Below are 16,431 nucleotides of genomic sequence, written 5' to 3'. Positions count from 1 at the left end.
GCAGTGAGAGATATGAGTCTGCGATCAGGGGATTGCTGACGCAGTGCAGAGATACTGGCCAGTCTGTGCATCAGTGATGCTGATGACAGTGAGCAGATATGATTTTACGTATCAGTTCATGCTGATGACAGTGAGAGGATATGGAGTTTACGATCAGTGATGCTGCAGACAGTTGGAATTTATGGAGTTTCGATCAGCTGATGCTGATGACAGTGAGAGATATGGAGTTTTACGATCAGTGATGCGGGATGACAGGAGAGATATGGAGGTACGCATCAGTGATGCTGATGCCACAGTGAAGAGATATGGAGTTTACGATCAGCTGATGCTGATGACAAGTGAGAGATATGGAGTCTGTGCATCAGTGATGCTGATGACAGTGAGAGATATAGGAGTTTACGATCAGCTGCATGCTGATGACGTGAGAGATATGGAGTTTACGATCAGTGAATGCCTGATGACAGTGCAGAGATTATGGCAGTTACGATCAGTCGATGCTATGACAGTGAGAGGATATGAGTTTACCGATCAGGTTGATGTGATGACAGCTGGAGAGATATAGCGGAGTTTACATCATGTATGCTGATGACAGTGATGAGCATATGAATTTACGATCAGGGATCGCTGGATGACATGAGAGATATGACGAGTTTATGATCGAGTGATGCTGATGACAGCTGAGAGCATATGGCAGTCTGCAACTCCATGTATGATGCCTGATGACAGTGAGAGATATGAGTTGTGATCAGTGATGCTGATGACAGTGAGAGATATGGAGTCTGCGATCGATGATGATGATGATAGCACGCGGTGACAGGGAGATATGTGGCGACTGCGATCAGTGACAATGGTAACGATGATAGATGATGATGATGATGATGCCACGTGATGACAGCGATAGACGTGGAGGCTGAGATGCAGTCATGTCGGCAGCCAATGTTAAAGTCATGCAGGGTGTGAGAGTGCAAGTAGGACTAAGCCACATCTTCCACTGCTGATACTGTCAGTGAATATAACGTGTGAATTTGATCTCAAATGTATACGTGTAAAAATGTTTCCTTGCCTATTTTAATAATAATATTATCATTTAACGAGAGATGGAAACGATCAATTATCTATCTCGTGCAGAAAGTTTTTCAGTTGAATCTCAGTCACATCTAGTTGAAGGCATTGCAAAATTAAATAAATACTCACCGTGTAAAATCTGTTGTAATAAAGTAATGACGAACAAAGTATGTGATATCGTTTGCTAGTGAACCTTTTTCTGTTTCGTCATGTTTCATGAGTCACCATTGAATTATTCATAATTCATAATGCCATCATTCCAATGCATCCACTTGCTAATGGAAGATTTCAGTATGTTAGCAAGCGAAGAAATTTATTGTGCCGAAGCGATGGCAGCGAGGGTGTATATATATAAACTTCCATTGCCAGCCCAGATTATGCTGCAATTGCTTGTGCTCAACTAGCTTATTATAACAGTGCCTTATTCTGAAGCCAAACGCCGCCAGAATGGTGTTTAGTGTGTTTTATATATTTAGTTATAAAAAGAGCTTGTGTGAGAAATATTGCATTGAAGTGTAGGTATACTAATGTTATACCGAGCTTTCTTTCTGTTTTTTTATTTTTCCCTGGTGTTTTTTTTTTTTTTTTTTTTGGTGTTTTTTTTCCCATTTTTTTTTCTTTTCTTTTTTATTTTCCTTCTGGGTGGATGCTGTGCTGTTATCTGCAGGGTATATTAGATATATATATATGGAGATAGATCTGCTAGATCTTGTAGCAGTCTGCTGTGGCGCCCCCATTTGGTATGTTTGTTTCTATCTTCTTGTTTTTTTTTGTTTTTTTTCGTTTCCTGCGCTGCGGCCGTGCGTGTGAGCGTGGCGTTCGTACGGTGGTCTGTGCTATGTGTTCCCGTTTGCCGTGCGTGCGTGCGTGCGTGCGTGTGTGTGTGTGCTTGCCTGCGTGTTTGTACGTGCGTGTTGTGCTTCTGTTTTTTGGTCTTTTTTTTTTTCTTTTTTTTTTTTTTTTTTTTTTCTTTTTTTTTTTTTTTTTTTTTTTTTTTTTTTTTTGTCCTTTTTTTTCTTTCTACGCTGCGTGTGCGTGACGAGAGTGGGAATGTGCAACACGGGAGACTGAAAACGTGTTCGCTCTGGTGAATACAAGTTGTGATTAATTTATTAGCAATGCCCTCATCGTTGTTGTGTGTTGGTGTGTAGGGATACTACTACTATTACTTGATACTATACTTGATCTCGCGGTACGGCACACATACAGCACACTTTCTCGCGCTGCCTTCTGTGTTGCTGGCTGCTCTATACCAGAAACACCCGCATAAAAAGAACCCGCTGAATTTTCAGAACTTCCAGGCTTGAAATTGGACCAATAAAGCACCCTAATTATATAAGAACCTCTTCAGCCTGAAATAAATTAAAAACAGGTTCGTTATATTATACAAAAAAATAACAAAAATGCAGAGCCCAAACTTGGTCATCCAAAGTATGTGATGCTACACATGGAAAAAACTGTCTTACTAAATTAGTCAAAAATCAAGATTTCACAGCATTTGACCTTTCAATTGGTGTTTAAATATGATAAGTAAATTAAAAGGGCTGCATAAATAACATTACTCAAATGAATTTAAAAAACAGACATAATAATTCTAATATTAAGGCCAGTTGCGCTAATTAATTAGCTGTTAATTATTCACTAATGAAAGCCAATTTTTACTTAGCATATGTACACAATACTCCCCCCCCCTAAAAAAAAAAAAAAAAACCTTTTCAGGCTGATTTTCTCACTATGCCATATATATAAAGAACTCTTCAGCCTGAAACAGAAAATCACGGGTTCTTTTATGCGGGTGTTTACTGTAGTGTACGTATCCGTCCCGGTGTGTTTATAAGGAGTAGAGTTGTTTATTTGTGAATGACATGAGAACAAACACTTACTTGTAAGGTAACCGTCGTAGGTTAACGTGTGCTGTCAAGTCCCTGCTATAAGGCGTATCTCCCGTTTGTGTTAATGTAAATATATGGACGTCATTGAACATTTTTGTTAACGTTTGTATTTGTGTTCATTCCATCCGACATTATGTAGACATTAACGTCGGCAACAACACTTTCTTAAAAATGAAAGCCGTTAGCTTAAACACGCGCCGTCGCCCTCAAACGAAACACGATCAAAATATAATTTCGTGATTAGAATCTTCATTTACACTACAGTTAGACTGTTTAATAGAAAGTTGCTATATTAAATGTGATCAGTACGTCTTCAGGATACAGTCTGATTTCCATGTAAAGCGCTGAAGCTGTGTGGCACGTATAGTAAGCGTAGTATATAGTATGTGTCATTCATGTCGCGAGCCGTGTAGTGACTCAGCGCTCCACACCCACCCCTCGTCCGTGACGAGTCCTTCGCAGTTTTTGATCCTTTCTGCCTCATTCGCAAACACTGTCCTCCTTACATTAAGCGCCTGCTGTCAAACATACGGCCCTTAGCTCACCCCTGAGGCATCGTCTACCCCTACGCCCTCACCGCATCCCCACTGACGCTTATCAATGTTCCTCTAACCCCTTACCCCAGACGTGACGGTCCTTCTGATCGTCCGTCGTGATTTACCGATCCGCAGGCCCGCGATCGACTTCCGCCTCTTGGTCACCCCGTCACCACCTCCTCTCCTTCGCGTCATACGGCACTCCAGGAACCCGTTTACCCACATGTTTGCCCATTTGGTCCGCGGTGTAGTAACGCGTGTTCACTGGCCTTATGCCTCCCATATGTCTAAAACGTCCTATTCTCGATGGAAGCACGCAATTGTCATCAGCATCACTGATCGCAGACTCCATATCTCTCACTGTCATCAGCATCACTGATCGCAGACTCCATATCTCTCACTGTCATCAGCATCACTGATCGCAGACTCCATATCTCTCACTGTCGTCACGTCGCCTCCTCATCAGTGAGTGCGATCTCAGACTTGACTGCCATCAGAGCCATGACAGCCTCCACAGTGACGTTTAGCACACCGATGCTCCGATCGTCATCGTCAGCATCGTAGACTGAAAACAACCAGCAGCCAGCCATTCATGCCCACGTTTCCCACCCGAGTAGTGTGACAGATTGCTATTGCGTGCATTAGTAATTGTTTTATCAATGAATAGCCCGATTGCTAGCAGCGTGGAAAGTATACAGAAATCATGTTAATTAAATCAAACAGGGAAAATATCTTCGATTATTTACCAATGTATATAGCACTTGTTATGTACGTGCTTATTTAACTTAAACATAGAAAATCACATGCAGTTTTTAAAAACTATGATTATGTTGACTTCATTGATATATTATGTGATGCATTGATATATTATGTGTTCACAAGATCGTATAGTTTTGATCATACATACTTTTAATATCTTTATCAATTAAGTCACTTCCATCTTCTAACATCTGAAATAAAAGAAATACAGTTTTGGCAAACGATTAAATTATTCCACCGTGAAGATCAAATTCTATTATGAAAATGCAGCCAATTTTAATTGTGAAACATAATGGGTGTTCCACTCGTATATTTTATGGGTAGATATTATACGTTTGTTCACACACCTGGTTGAAGTCCACGCTAGCATAACCTATGTCCTCACAGTCAGCACTGTGGTTGTCATCCGGTGGCTCACTAACCACTGTGAAGGTCAATCTAATAAAAACAACGTCGCACGCTTTGTTATATGTCCTGCGTAAAAAATTTGATCGAATGCAGTAAAGATAAGTTTAAGGATCGTAACGATGCATCCACTGTGCATGATTTTGTTTATAAGGTATGATACACGATTGATGATATGATAGATGATAAATTATTGAAGAAAGTTGATTTTAGTTGAAATTAGCCTTGAAATTATTAATGAATGCATCAGCTATTATTATCAACATCATCATCATCATCGTCAACGACACATCATCATCATCAGCAGCAGCAGCAGCAGCAGCATCACCATCAACATCAGCATCATCATCATCAACATCATCTCCAACAATATTATCGTTATTATTATTAAGTTGGACTTACTTTCCGTTGTCTAGTGAGTCTGGTAGTAGCATACTGGCGAGGTACTGCCTCTTCTCATAGTTACTCTCCCGATCTACGTGGAACACTGCAAAAGCAGCAAGCACAAGGGTTACATGATTCACAGCCTTTACTTCTACCTAGCATCTCGCTCTACTCTGTTCACATATACACGTGTAACATGATAACATAACATAACATAACATAACATACATACACACACGTAACATGATTGTAACATAACATAACATACACATACACATATAACAAGATTGATCATCAGTGCCGCCTTTCTAAGTAAGAACTACCCTTAATTACCACCTCACACAAGTAAGTCATATAGTAACTTGCGCCCTCTCACAGCTCTTGACTGAGCAAATAGAGACATCACGGCTGCCACCGCCGTCACTGTCACCACCATCTCTCCCATCATCACCACCAGCCCCACTACCACCAACAACAATAACAACCACAACCACAACAACAACAACAGACAGCTTAAAACTTAAGTTGCGAGATATATAGATGCCAGCAACGAACACGCGCGCCGCCTGCCTTGCCCCCCCCCCCCCGTCTAAATACCTTTTCGAAAGTTGAACGCGATCTGCTTGCGTGGCTCAGGCTTTGGAAGTGAGAACGGTGTCTCCAGCTCCTCTGGTGGCGCGTTTAGGAACTGATAGGCGACGAACAGACGCTTGACGGACGGGTCGACGTGAGCGGATGCGCTCTCGTCCAGCGTGAGGTGAGAGACAATGATGATGACCCGATCAGACATCTACATGTGGGAGAGAGAGAGAGTGAGAGAGAGGGTGAGCATGAGAGAGTGAGAGAGAGGGTGAGTGTGAGAGAGAGAGAGAGAGAGAGAGAGAGAGAGAGAGAGAGAGGGAGAGAGGGGGAGGGAGAGAGGGAGGGAGGGAGAGAGGGAGAGAGAGAAGGGGGAGAGAGAGAGAGAGAGAGTGAGAGAGAGTAAGTGAGAGGGTGAGAGAGAGAGGGTGAGACAAAGAGTGAGAGAAAGAGAGGGGGATAGAGAGAGAGTGGGAGAGAGAGAGAGAGCGGGAGAGAGAGGGAGAGAGAGGGAGAGAGAGGGAGAGAGAGCGGGAGAGGGAGAAAGGGTGAGAGAGAGGGAGAGAGGGGGAGGGAGAGAGGGAGGGAGGGAGAGAGGGAGGGAGAGAAGGGGGAGTGAGAGAGAGAGAGAGAGAGTGAGAAAGAGAGAGGGTGAGAGAGAGAGGGTGAGAGAGCGAGAGGGAGAGAGAGACAGAGAGTGAGAGAGGGAGAGAGAGGGTGAGCGTGAGAGAGGGAGAGAGGGGGAGAGAGTGAGAGGGGGAGAGAGAGAGGGTGGGTGAGCGTGAGAGAGGGAGAGAGGGGGACAGACAGAGAGGAAGAGAGAGGGAAAGAGAGAGAGACACACTGACATCTCATGCTCACGCTCTCACACCACCATCATAATGCATCATCGTCGCCATCGTCGCCATTACCTCGGGTCTGGCGGTCGCTGCAGGTGACACGATGAGGCCCTCACTGTCACTGGACAGCACGGGAGCGAGGTGCGAACGCGCGGAGGGCCGGGGTGCCCGAACCTCTCCCTCCTCCGTGTCCTCCTCCTCCTCTTCTTCTTCTTCCTCCTCCTCCTCCTCCTCATCTGGAAGCAATGCAATTGCGTGTCACGATATATCAAAAACAAAATATATCGTAAATGAGTAACGTGAAATGAAGTGCGAGCCGAAACTAGAACATAAACAAAAACAGAAAACGGTGACAGAAACGATTTCGATAATATTTTGGGGCATGATTATTTTTAATAGATTATAAAACATACAAGGTCGCAGTAGCTTCGGGCTAAATCCTTCGCAGCCACTCACAGCCAACAATCTATCAGCACTCACCCGACTTTTCTGAGATCGACCTTTCTACTATAGTTTCCGCGAGCTTACTCTCCTCCGATTTCTCGCCATCTACCGGTAGCTCCACCTATAAAGTGACAACAGCGGCACCATTAACATACACACACCAGTAATCATTAGTGGGCGTGTGTGTGTGGGAGGGGGGGGGGAAGAAGTACAGCGGTAAGACTCCAATATTACATTATAGGAGCTGATCCTGTAGCAGAAGCGAAGGGCTATGCAGGTATAGCTATGTGGTTCATATATCCATGTAGCTGGAGCGAAGGGCTACATGAGTAGAGCTATGTTGTTTGTATATTCCTGTGGCAAGAGTGAAGGGCTCACAGGCAGAGCTATGTTGTTGATACATCCCAGTAGAGGATGGGAAAAGCTACCTTGCTAGAGCAATGTTGTATATACATCCCTGTAGCAGGAATGAAGGGCTATGCAGATAGAGCCATGTTGTTCCTACATCCCTGTAGCAGGAATGAAAGGCTACCCGGGTAGAACTATGTTGTTCACACATCCCTGTAGCGGGAATGAAGGGCTACCCGGGTAGAACAATGTTGTTCATTGAAATACAAGGGCTCACAAGCGTAGAGCAATGTTGTTCCTACATTCCGTAACGGGAATGAAGGGCTACATCACGCTAAGAGCAATAGTTGTTCACACATCACTTGAGCGGACAATGCAAGGGGCTACACAAGCTAGCAGCAATGTTGTTGAGTACATCCTGTAACACAATGAACGGGCTACACAGCTAGAGCAAATGTTGTATCTACATCCCTGTAGCAGAATGAAGGGCGGACAGCAGCTAGAGCAATGTTGGTATACATACATCCCTGTAAGGCAGAAATGAATGGCATACAACGGGTAGAACGTAGTTTTCCCCATACATACCCTGTAAGCGAAATAAGGCTACACAGCGTAAGCAATGTTGTTCCTACATCCCCGTCACACGGGGAGAATGAAAGGGCTTACGCGGATAGAAACTGACTGCTTGTTAAATACACCCTGATACGCCAGGGATGAAAGGCTACCTGGGTAGAACTATGCGTCATACATCCCGTAGACGGGAATGAAAAGCTACACACAGGTGAGAAGCAGATGTTGGTCCATGACACTCCTGAGCGGGAATGAAGGGCTACGGCGGGTGAGAGCCAGTGTTCCTTCCTAAACAATTCCCTGTAGCAAGGCAAACGAAGGGCAACACAACAGGTAGAAGCCCATCGTTGTTCCTACTCCCTGTAGCGGGAAGTAAGGGCTAAACAGGTAAGAGCCAAATGGTTGTTCATACATCCCTGTAGCGGGAATGAATGAGACTACTACGGGTAGCAAGCCCTACTGTGTTCTAGCATCACCGCTGTAGCAGAATGAAGGGCTACAACAGCTAGAAGCAGATGTGTTACATACAGTCCCTGTAGTGGGATATGGAAGGCTAACAACAGCATAAGAGCAATGTTGATTACATCACATCCTCGTAGCAGAGAATGAAAGGGCTACAACAGCTAGAACTGATAGTTGTTTAACACACCTGTAGCGGGAATAAGGGCTAACGCGGGTAGAGACAGTAATTGGTTCATAACATCCCTGTAAGCGGAGAATAGAAGGCTACGCGGGTAGAACTATGTTGTTCAAACACTCCCTGTAGCGTGGAATGAAGGGCTACGATGGGGTAGTAGACTACCCGGGTAGAGCAATGTTGTTCATACATCCCTGTAGCGGAAATGAAGGGCTACACAGCTAGAGCAATGTTGTTCATACATCCCTGTAGCAGAAGCGAAAGATTACGCTTCACTACGGCTCACGCACCGGTAGAGCTCGGCTTCGCTACGCCTGCGGCAACATCGAATCACTTACGGTAGTACTGAGAGGTTCTCCCAGCTCTGCTGCGATGAGATCATCAACATTCTCCTCCACGGCTGGCTTCGCGCTTCCCGTCCCCACCTTCACTTCAGCTGATGTAAGTAAATGAGCAAATCATTTGCAACTTGCCAATGATACGCACAAAGTACACAAAGCTACTTGGTGTTTTAGAATTAGTGGCGTTTACTACCATCGATGCAAATAATTTACAACTTGCCAATGATATGCACGAAAAACAAAGTACTCAAAGTTACTTGGTGTATTAGAATTAACAGCGCTGTCAGTTTACTACTACCGTCGACACAGCTCCACTTGCACGTAACCTACCCGTGGCTGTGGTACTTGAGCTAGCCATCTCATTTTCCTCCTCTATGAGACTAGATTTTGCATGAATCAGCTTTCTTCTTGCTGGCGATGGCTGAAATACAATCCAGAGTGAACGCGTTTATTACGATGTGTGATGATGAGCCGTTTGAAGTTTGTCCCTCGCTTCTAAAGAGACCCTTTATCGTGCAAAGCTGTTTACTTATATGCAAACATGCTGTTTTGGGAATGACATCATCACACTGATAGGTGCTGCTGACATATTCATGAAAGCGTGAAAGAGTTAAATATGGATAAATAATATCCAACAAACTCTCTAATAATAGTGGGTCAATAATAATTACAGATCAATAATATAACTAATACACCATTACATCCACCTGAAAGAGTTTCTCTGTGAAAAAGACCATTCAGCGCACATACTTGTATTTGCTTTACTAAATTACTCAAATGGCTTAATGACTTCATGAATGACTTTTAAACAGACTAAGCCAAGGGCCCATAGGCAGAAGCAAAATTAGTCTCAACATTAGTCTGAATGTGAACCTTTCCTCGTAGACCGTTGACAGAATTCTGTTTCATGATTCTACGACTAAATTTGCTAGGATTTTTCATTCTCGTAACCTCACGACGTTTCCATCGGCGGTCCAAGAGAAAAAGTTCTAGCGTCAAGACTAACATCAAGACTAATTTCATTCCCGACAACTTCTATGTCGGCCGTTGCAGTCGCGTCACGCGCACGCCACACCTTGTGATCCCTGGGCTTCGGAGCAGGAGGTGGCTTCCCGATCGGCGTGCTCGCAGACTCCGGGGCCGACGGAGGAGGAACCGCTGGCGCCTCCTTGCGGGGCGTGACCGCCGGTGGCGCCACCCGCTGGGAGGCGACGTCCGGCCTCGCGCGGCGGTCGGAGACGGGAGCGAGAAGGTCGGCGTTCGTCGTCGAGCCGGTGGCGACGGCAGCGCGCGACAGCTCGCTGCGTTCCCCTGGCAGCAGCGCGGCTTGCTCCTGAAGCTGAGGAGTCGTCGCCAGCACCTGCAACGATTGCGATACGCGCGGAGTGAACACGCGCGTGTATTGTAGTGTAGTGTTCTGCATAGTGCAGTATATCTTGTTATGTCGGACAATGCTAGAGAGTTATGGTACGAGAAAGCGATGAAGCGAGAAGAATGAGAAACTCGCAAGAAGATGCGAGTCAGTAGCACCTGCAGAGATCACGATACCCGCAGGGTGAACACGCGCCTGTAGTGTTCTGCATACGCTGTTATGTAAGGCAGCAGCAGCGAGCTATGGTAGGAGAAACTAGAGAGGTGAGTGTCTCGTTAGCATCTTAGAGACGAGAGGTCACCATGTATCCCTCGGTGACCTTCCGTCAGATAAACGGCGACGCGACTCGTAACGCGCACGTGGATGTGGCGCTACCTGGGGAGCGGTCTGAGTGGAAGCGCGCGGTGATATGTAGGTGAATTCCCAGTTCAACGACACGTCCATGGTTCCCGTCACAGCGCCGTCCACCTGAAAAAAACAAAAGTGGAAAAGATTATGTACCTTATATACATAGACAGGATTAGACAGGACATTCTAAAAGCAATGCGTAGCTAACGGCATGCTGCTACGACGATAACATTCGTGTGCGCCGTGTATAGACTGGAGTTTCGCTCGACCGAACAACCTAGCAACATCATCCAAGGTCGGACGGATAGATTCTCGCGCCCCATGGCTTACCTGTGTCAGCTGGAAGGTGCCCCTGACGGCGGTGTCGTGAGCGAGGGGCAGCAGCGGCACACGTGCGACGCCGAGGTAGGAGCCGTGCTGCGCGTCCGTGTCGTCAAACACGTAGCATCGCAGCTCCTGCAAACACCACGCCATCGTTGCCACATATATGACATCGAAACTTTCCTCCATGGTGTAGTAGTTCAACTCCTTTCAATCTGGCTACACGCACCCCATCAATACTTCGCGTATCTACAGTATCTGTCAACCACTCCTTTAGTGTGAACTGATCCAATGAATAACACCTAACCAAGATGGCGGCACTTAACCAAACCTGAGGTTTTCTTAATTGAAATTTTAATTAATAAATTTTAATCGTAATCAACACTCCACGTATCTACAGTCGATCACTTCTCCAGTATGAACTGATCCCATGGCGAACATCTAACCCATGGTTCATACAGGACTGGGAATTTTTTTTCAAGGACTTTTCAAGGACATTTTATCGGAAATTCAAGGACATTTTATCAGACATTTTATCGGAATTCATACACGGAACAAAACATACCTGGATTAATTTAATAACCCCATTCTTAATCACTGCATGTCACGTCTAAAACTTACCTGGATCACATTAATAAACCCTTCTAAACACTGTCTCTTCTACAACATACCTTGATTTACTGACTGATTTTAGTGACTTACTGTAATTTGTGATCATCATTTAACTGTCTATCGTGTCTATAGCTTTTTAAGCTCATTTAACGCAATTTTTATTGAGGTTTGCACATTATTGATGGTACAAAATTTCTTTTTATTACAGGCAAGGATTTATTCTAAAAGTTCAAGAACATTTTCATGAAATTCAAGGACTTTTCAAGCACAAAATCAACATTTACTAAATTCAAGTACTTTTCAAGGACTCCCCTCAAATTCAAGGACTTTTCAAGGACTGTGCGAACCATGTAACCAAAATGGCGATTCAACCAACTGAGATTTGAATTCATAAATTTTAATCGTAATCAACACTCCACGCATCTACAGTCGATCACTCCTCCAGTATGAACTGATCCAATGGTGAACGTCTAACCAAAATGGCGGCACTTCGCCAAGCCTGAGATTTTCTCACCTGAGATTTTAGATATCTGTCGAGGTCCCAGTCGACGGGCACCGGGAAGGTCATGTGATCAGCAAACTGCGGGTTATTGCTCGATGGAATGATGGCTGTGTCGTGATCGGCAAAGTCATAGAACTTGTACACGACGTAGGGAGATGGCTGAACGCCTGCAATAACAGCAAATTAAAAAAATAGAAAAGAATATATAAGAAAAAATAATAATAATAATGATCAAGTAACAAAATAAACACAGGTGGCAGCACACGTCTTGCAGACCGCTGTTGTCATGATCATCAAAATGACACGGTGATAAAACTGTTGGCATTAAACCAAGATGGCCATAACTGGTCAATATACCTCTTCTGCTATTGCTAACACTCATGTATCGTTAACAAAACACTTGATCTCAGAGTGACACCGTTAGTATCTATACGCGTTATATCTACTCGCACATCACGTAGGAATGATGCGTCATGACACAATGCGCTGCAGCACTGCAGCGCCCTCTCTCACAAATCATGGTCATTATTATGGTCGTTACTGTAACGTTATTATGGTCGTTACTGTAACGTTATTATGGTCGTTACTGTAACGTTATTATGGTCATTACTGTAACGTTATTATGGTCGTTACTGTAACGTTATTATGGTCGTTACTGTAACGTTATTATGGTCGTTACTGTAACGTTATTATGGTCTTGGCTTTCTCTCTCTTTCCATCTCTCTCTCTCTCGCGCTCTCTCTCTCTCTCTCTCTCTCTCTCTCTCTCTCTCTCTCTCTCTCTCTCTCTCTCTCTCTCTCTCTCTCTCTCTCTCTCTCTCTCTCTCTCTCTCTCTCTCTCTCTCTCTCGCTCGCTCTTTCTCTTGCTCTCTGTCTCTCTCACTCTCTCGTGTTTCTTCTCTGCCTCCTCACATTCCACCCATCTTTTGTTTTCTTTTGTTTGCTCTCCCCTGCCTCTCTCACCGTCTTGGCGGGAGCGCAGTGTGCTGCAGCAGATGATTCGCACGTGCAGCTCATTGATGCTGTCGGACGGCACGGACGCCGCATCGTCGTCCAACACCCGCAGTGCCCTCTCTGTCTGCGTCGTGTTTGCTCCCAGGTAGCCCAGTGCCTTGCTGCGCTCCTGTAATGATGGATGCAGAGCTATAGGGTTGCGATAGGCTTAAGATGACTAGTGAGCGAAGTGCTCACATCGATGAAATAAACACCCGTTAACAAACTATTATTAACCGAAAAACTAAAGCTCCTTAAGCTGAAAGCTCTCTTTTGGCTGATTTTTTTTTATGGAATTTTCTAAGGCAAGATCAGACAAACTACGTCGTTAATTATAAAGCTCATGTACCTCGGTACAAATTCAGTAATTTTTGGACATGTACTCTCAAATTATTAGCAGTGGAGTAAATATGGCAATGTCATTATTACCTTGTAGAGGCGCAGTGCTTGGTCCATTGGCACACGCAGTCTTACCCAGTACTCCAGCATTCCATAGTTGAGGGCAGGTTCACCATTTTGTATGCCTGCATCAGAATACATCGATGCATCGATTAATCGACATTGCATTGATTTAAAATGGAGAATTACTTATTTTTCATCGTTCATTCGATTATATAGATACTAACACGAATGAGAGGCCATACCAGGGAGGGGTAAACTAACAGTAAGGGGTGGAGGGGGAGCTGTGGGGGTGATGTACCAGTAAGGGGTGGAGGGGGAGCTGTGGGGGTGATGTACCAGTAAGGAATAGGAGGGGGGACCCGAGGACGGATAGAGAAGATTCCAGTGAGGGGTAAAGTGCGCAGCAGTGGCAGGCTCAAGCACGTACTTGTGAGTGTAGCCGTCCCGCGTAGACGCCCCTGAGACTTGTCCAATATGCTAGCTAGTTTCAGCGTGCATGCAGCCAGTGTGAGGTAGTCTGTACCGAGCGCCTGGTGCAACTCCACGACAACGGCCTCCTGCATCCATGACGACGAAGAAGACAGTGTTTTGAGTTTTGATCACACGAGCGGAACACAAAACGCACTCGTAGGCAAGAGCATACGTGAGATGTACTGCGAGGGATGACAGGGTGCTCTCCCTAATAATTCCAGATGACGTGTTCTCTAATGGATGGCCGGCGGAAGGCCCAGAAGGGGGTGGTATCGATTGAAAGCAATTGATATCAAAAGCAGACAACTGTGAACAAGCAAACTTATGGGGAGTGTCAGTTTGGAGAAGTACACATCAAGCTGCATAAACACAGCATGACTGTGCTGGGATTGTCAAAAGTAAACGCAGCTAGAAGTTAGATTCGAAGATTAGAAGTCGATTAGGCAACTGAGGCATGTCAAAGGATTTACAGGATGGCGCAAATTAGCTTCAGATTTGAAGGCACGTCGAGCCCAATGTGTGTTAAAGACCTGGGTGAAACCGTGGATGAGTCACATGAAATAATACACTGACCTTCTGTATGTAAGCCAGGAAGAAATCATCAACTCTGACCACATATTGCGCAGTGAAGTCATATTCTGGCCTAAAAACCGAAACATAACCACATTAGTTATGTTAGCATAACAAATACAAAATTATATCACCCCCATACTATACAACTACAAACCTTCCACTACACTACATTTCCCATTGTTAGAATAACTGAATTATTCCGTGCATTCATGCATAAACAAATGACCAAAAAACATCTGCAATAACAAACAGGTTTCAAAAATGAAAATGTATTATGAATTGAAATTATGAAAATGAATTAATATTTCACTGTGATTTTCACATTTTGAGATCTTCACGCATACTCCACTATCGATTTAACACGTAACAGGTCACATATGAACACACCCAAACACACTCGCACGCACGCACGCATGCACGCACACACAGACAGACGACGTGGCACCTACACGGACGTACCTCGACTGCTCGAGCTCTTCAGCACGGGCGTCGAATGCAGCTCGCATGCACACACACGTACACACCGCACGCACGCACGCACGCATGCACACACACACACACAGGCGATACTGGCATACCTCGAGCTCTTCAGCACGGGAGTCGACTGCAGCTCAAAGTCGAAGAACTCCCACGTGACAAACGTTGACGGATCGCCGTCGCCCAACGCCGACAATCCCTCCGCCGTGAACGCCACCTAGCGGCAAACACAGACGCAAAAAGCTCGTAAACGCTCCGTCAAAAAGCTCCGAGAGAAAGAAGAGATTGAAAAACAAAGGTCGGCCGGAAAAAAATACGTCAGTGCAAAGCGAGATGCGCAAAATTCACGATGGGCTCGGCGGTCAGATGTGCTAAGGATGTCTCGAGGACGAAAACCAGGTGTAGTCCTCAGATGAACACCATCAGTAAAATGGGGGGAGGTGCAAAAACAACCTGACGCCCACTGTAAGAAACCTCGAAATTAGAGCGATGCTTGGGTCCGCAGGGTGCGAAATTAACGGGAGTCCGGAGTCAAATACTCCCTGATTTGACATATGCAGGAGTCCGTGCGACTCCCTGAAAATTCTGCTACACTAACTAGTTTGTTCCAGAGAATGGCCTCGCGGGATTACCATATTTTTTCAGCAAATATCCAAAGAAAATTTGGCAGACGTGCATTGCATAAATCTTCAAAATAAGCACGTGTTATTGTTATGCGTTAGTTTTGAACCTCAGACTGCGGACTCCCTCATTTTGCTGCGAACTCCCTCATTTTGCTGCGGACTACCTCTTTTTGAGGGCTGGACTCCCTTGTTCAAAAGTTCATTTCTACTCCTGGGTCCAAAGGCCCCACAGTGAGGGTTCATGCTTACCTTGCTGATGTGTATTTCTAACAGATTTTCTCCTCGTTCTAGCTGCACTGTCTCATCAATGTCTTCCACGTCACTCGACTGCATAAAATGAGAGAGTATCACGCAACTTCAATAATTACATTATGCCTGAATGATGCATGCAAACAATGTGTTAACAAAACTAATCTCATTGCGATGGAAATTCAATCAACTCTCTTATCTTCATTATTTATTGTTCTTATATTTTTCCCTTTTATCTCTCTGTCATTAGCTCTCTTGTTTCTCTATCTTATTATACCTCTGCTATCGACATTACAACCTTGCTTTCAAACGATTCAGGTTTAATTCCGACATAGTTCCACTAATGACAATATATCCGGAAATTGACTACGGAAAATAATGGAAATGTAGGCGCTCCTCAATAATTTACCCGTTGCTGATCCTGAAGCCTGACTGGCATTGTCCCATAGGCAACATCACGCAGCTGCTTCTCCAGTTTCTGAAACGATACAGTCACGATGACATTTTTTCATCGTCTACTTTTTTTTTACTATTTATTTTATTGTCCTACTATTTTTTCATCGTTGCGACTTCAATGTTCTGAATAAAATTGCAACTATTTGAAATGAATTTTTGCTACCAGAGTCAATAACAGAACAGAATATATATGACAGAGAGGGAAAAAGGGAGAGAGATAGGGAGGGAAGGAGG

At 44.6% G+C, this 16,431-nt stretch overlaps 1 protein-coding gene across 1 annotated transcript in view; it reads right to left on the bottom strand.

Moving 5' to 3' along the window:
- Positions 1-3,820: 3,820 nt before the first annotated feature.
- Positions 3,821-16,431, bottom strand: part of LOC106816937 (protein fantom-like) — a 21,276-nt gene continuing 8,665 nt past the window's right edge. Inside the window, exons 13-32 of the mRNA XM_014821586.1 lie at positions 16,151-16,219; positions 15,742-15,819; positions 14,971-15,086; positions 14,393-14,462; positions 13,776-13,905; positions 13,376-13,470; positions 12,917-13,076; positions 11,967-12,121; positions 10,850-10,975; positions 10,547-10,639; positions 9,875-10,159; positions 9,130-9,220; positions 8,797-8,894; positions 6,940-7,024; positions 6,532-6,695; positions 5,639-5,831; positions 5,060-5,144; positions 4,600-4,690; positions 4,401-4,443; positions 3,821-4,058 (exon numbers count right to left, since the gene is read on the bottom strand). Of these exons, the coding sequence (XP_014677072.1) occupies positions 3,940-4,058; positions 4,401-4,443; positions 4,600-4,690; positions 5,060-5,144; positions 5,639-5,831; positions 6,532-6,695; positions 6,940-7,024; positions 8,797-8,894; positions 9,130-9,220; positions 9,875-10,159; positions 10,547-10,639; positions 10,850-10,975; positions 11,967-12,121; positions 12,917-13,076; positions 13,376-13,470; positions 13,776-13,905; positions 14,393-14,462; positions 14,971-15,086; positions 15,742-15,819; positions 16,151-16,219 (2,346 nt within the window). The 3' untranslated portion in view covers positions 3,821-3,939. The remainder of the gene's footprint in view (positions 4,059-4,400; positions 4,444-4,599; positions 4,691-5,059; positions 5,145-5,638; positions 5,832-6,531; positions 6,696-6,939; positions 7,025-8,796; positions 8,895-9,129; positions 9,221-9,874; positions 10,160-10,546; positions 10,640-10,849; positions 10,976-11,966; positions 12,122-12,916; positions 13,077-13,375; positions 13,471-13,775; positions 13,906-14,392; positions 14,463-14,970; positions 15,087-15,741; positions 15,820-16,150; positions 16,220-16,431) is intronic.

This window comes from Priapulus caudatus, unplaced genomic scaffold, assembly GCF_000485595.1.
Source record: "Priapulus caudatus unplaced genomic scaffold, Priapulus_caudatus-5.0.1 Scaffold1540, whole genome shotgun sequence".
NCBI classification, from domain to species: Eukaryota; Metazoa; Priapulida; class Priapulimorpha; order Priapulimorphida; family Priapulidae; genus Priapulus; species Priapulus caudatus.
This window is presented reverse-complemented; position numbering and strand designations above follow the sequence as displayed.